The following is a 1,338-nucleotide window of genomic DNA, read 5'->3' on the forward strand; positions in this document are numbered from 1 at the left end:
GCATGTGAGCTAACTGGCCAGCCCTTCTTGCCTTAGTTTTCTAACTCCCTTATTATTCAATATTTAGAATAGTGAACTGGGAAACATTGCCAGTATAGAAATAGAGACACAATGGAATCCCATGTATTTATTACTTATCTTCATCATTTACCAACTTGTAGTCCCCCCCACCTAGATTATTTTGAAACAAATCCAGACATCAAATTATTTCATCTAAAAATTAATGATGTGCTTTACCAAACAGATTTACTCTTTGTAACTATTTTATATTGGAGCAAAACCTGCTGTAGTTGACTTTGCTTTAAAAGGTGGTTAGTTTATTAGGATAAGAGGAGTGAATAATTAAAATTTGTTTTTTTATTTTGATACGCAGGAGTCCAGATCTTACATAAAATGGATGTTTCTCACACTAGATACTGAACATTAAGTAGAAAATTTATTTAGTAAAATCTAATCTACCATGGAAGAAATACCAATAAAAGTTGCTGTTAGAATTAGACCTCTGCTTTGCAAAGAAGTTCTTCATAATCATCAAGTTTGTGTGAGAGTAATTCCAAACACCACGCAAATTATCATTGGGAAAGACAGAGTCTTTACTTTTGATTTCGTTTTTGGCAAAAATTCCACTCAAGATGAAGTTTATAATACATGTGTAAAGCCCCTCATGTTGTCACTCATTGAGGGATATAATGCAACTGTTTTTGCCTATGGACAAACTGGATCTGGGAAGACGTACACCATTGGAGGAGGCCATGTTGGTAAGATTCTTATGCTTTTTGACTTTTATTTGAGACACTAGAAAGAAGCTAAAATATGACAACACCTGACACACAGTAGGTGCTTAGCATATTGGTTGATTAATGAAAGAATGAATAGGATAATCAAATTTAATAAGATCATTATCTTTGAAAGATTTGTTTTTAAATACTAAAGTTTCATTAAATCGTCTAATTTATGGCTATATTTCCTTGAGGGGGGAAGTTTAAGACAATGTTTAGTGTTCAGCTCTTGTTATTTTGAGGAGAATTTAAAATGATTTAACATGATCGAATTTTGCATCCCTTAACAAGCCAGTTGTAAATATTAAGAGTCCTGAAACCAGGACCTTAGGGACAGTAGGAGAAATTTATTATGTAGTTTAAAGTGTTTTTCCTTTCATTTTCTAGCCACATTTCTATTTTAAATACTGAATATTTTAGGATATAATTTATCCTGCTTGTGTGGAAAAGGTAGAACTGTAGAATTTTCCTGTACAGCTGGAGGAAACCTTAGAAATCATGTTTTTTTTTTCCTTTTTGTCTTTTTTCGTGTCCGGCAACGGATCGCAACCCTCAGTGT

General features: G+C 33.0%; 1 protein-coding gene across 3 annotated transcripts in view; it reads left to right on the plus strand.

Annotated features, from left to right (window-relative positions):
• The first annotated feature begins 369 nt into the window (after positions 1-369).
• The window catches only part of KIF27 (kinesin family member 27), an 85,360-nt gene continuing 84,391 nt past the window's right edge, over positions 370-1,338 (plus strand). For all 3 annotated transcript variants that reach the window (XM_008569047.1, XM_008569048.1, XM_008569049.1), the window contains exon 1: positions 370-758. In XM_008569047.1, coding sequence (XP_008567269.1) covers positions 461-758 — 298 coding nt within the window. In that variant the 5' untranslated portion in view covers positions 370-460. The remainder of the gene's footprint in view (positions 759-1,338) is intronic.

This window comes from Galeopterus variegatus, unplaced genomic scaffold, assembly GCF_000696425.1.
Source record: "Galeopterus variegatus unplaced genomic scaffold, G_variegatus-3.0.2 Scaffold460, whole genome shotgun sequence".
Classification (NCBI taxonomy): domain Eukaryota; kingdom Metazoa; phylum Chordata; class Mammalia; order Dermoptera; family Cynocephalidae; genus Galeopterus; species Galeopterus variegatus.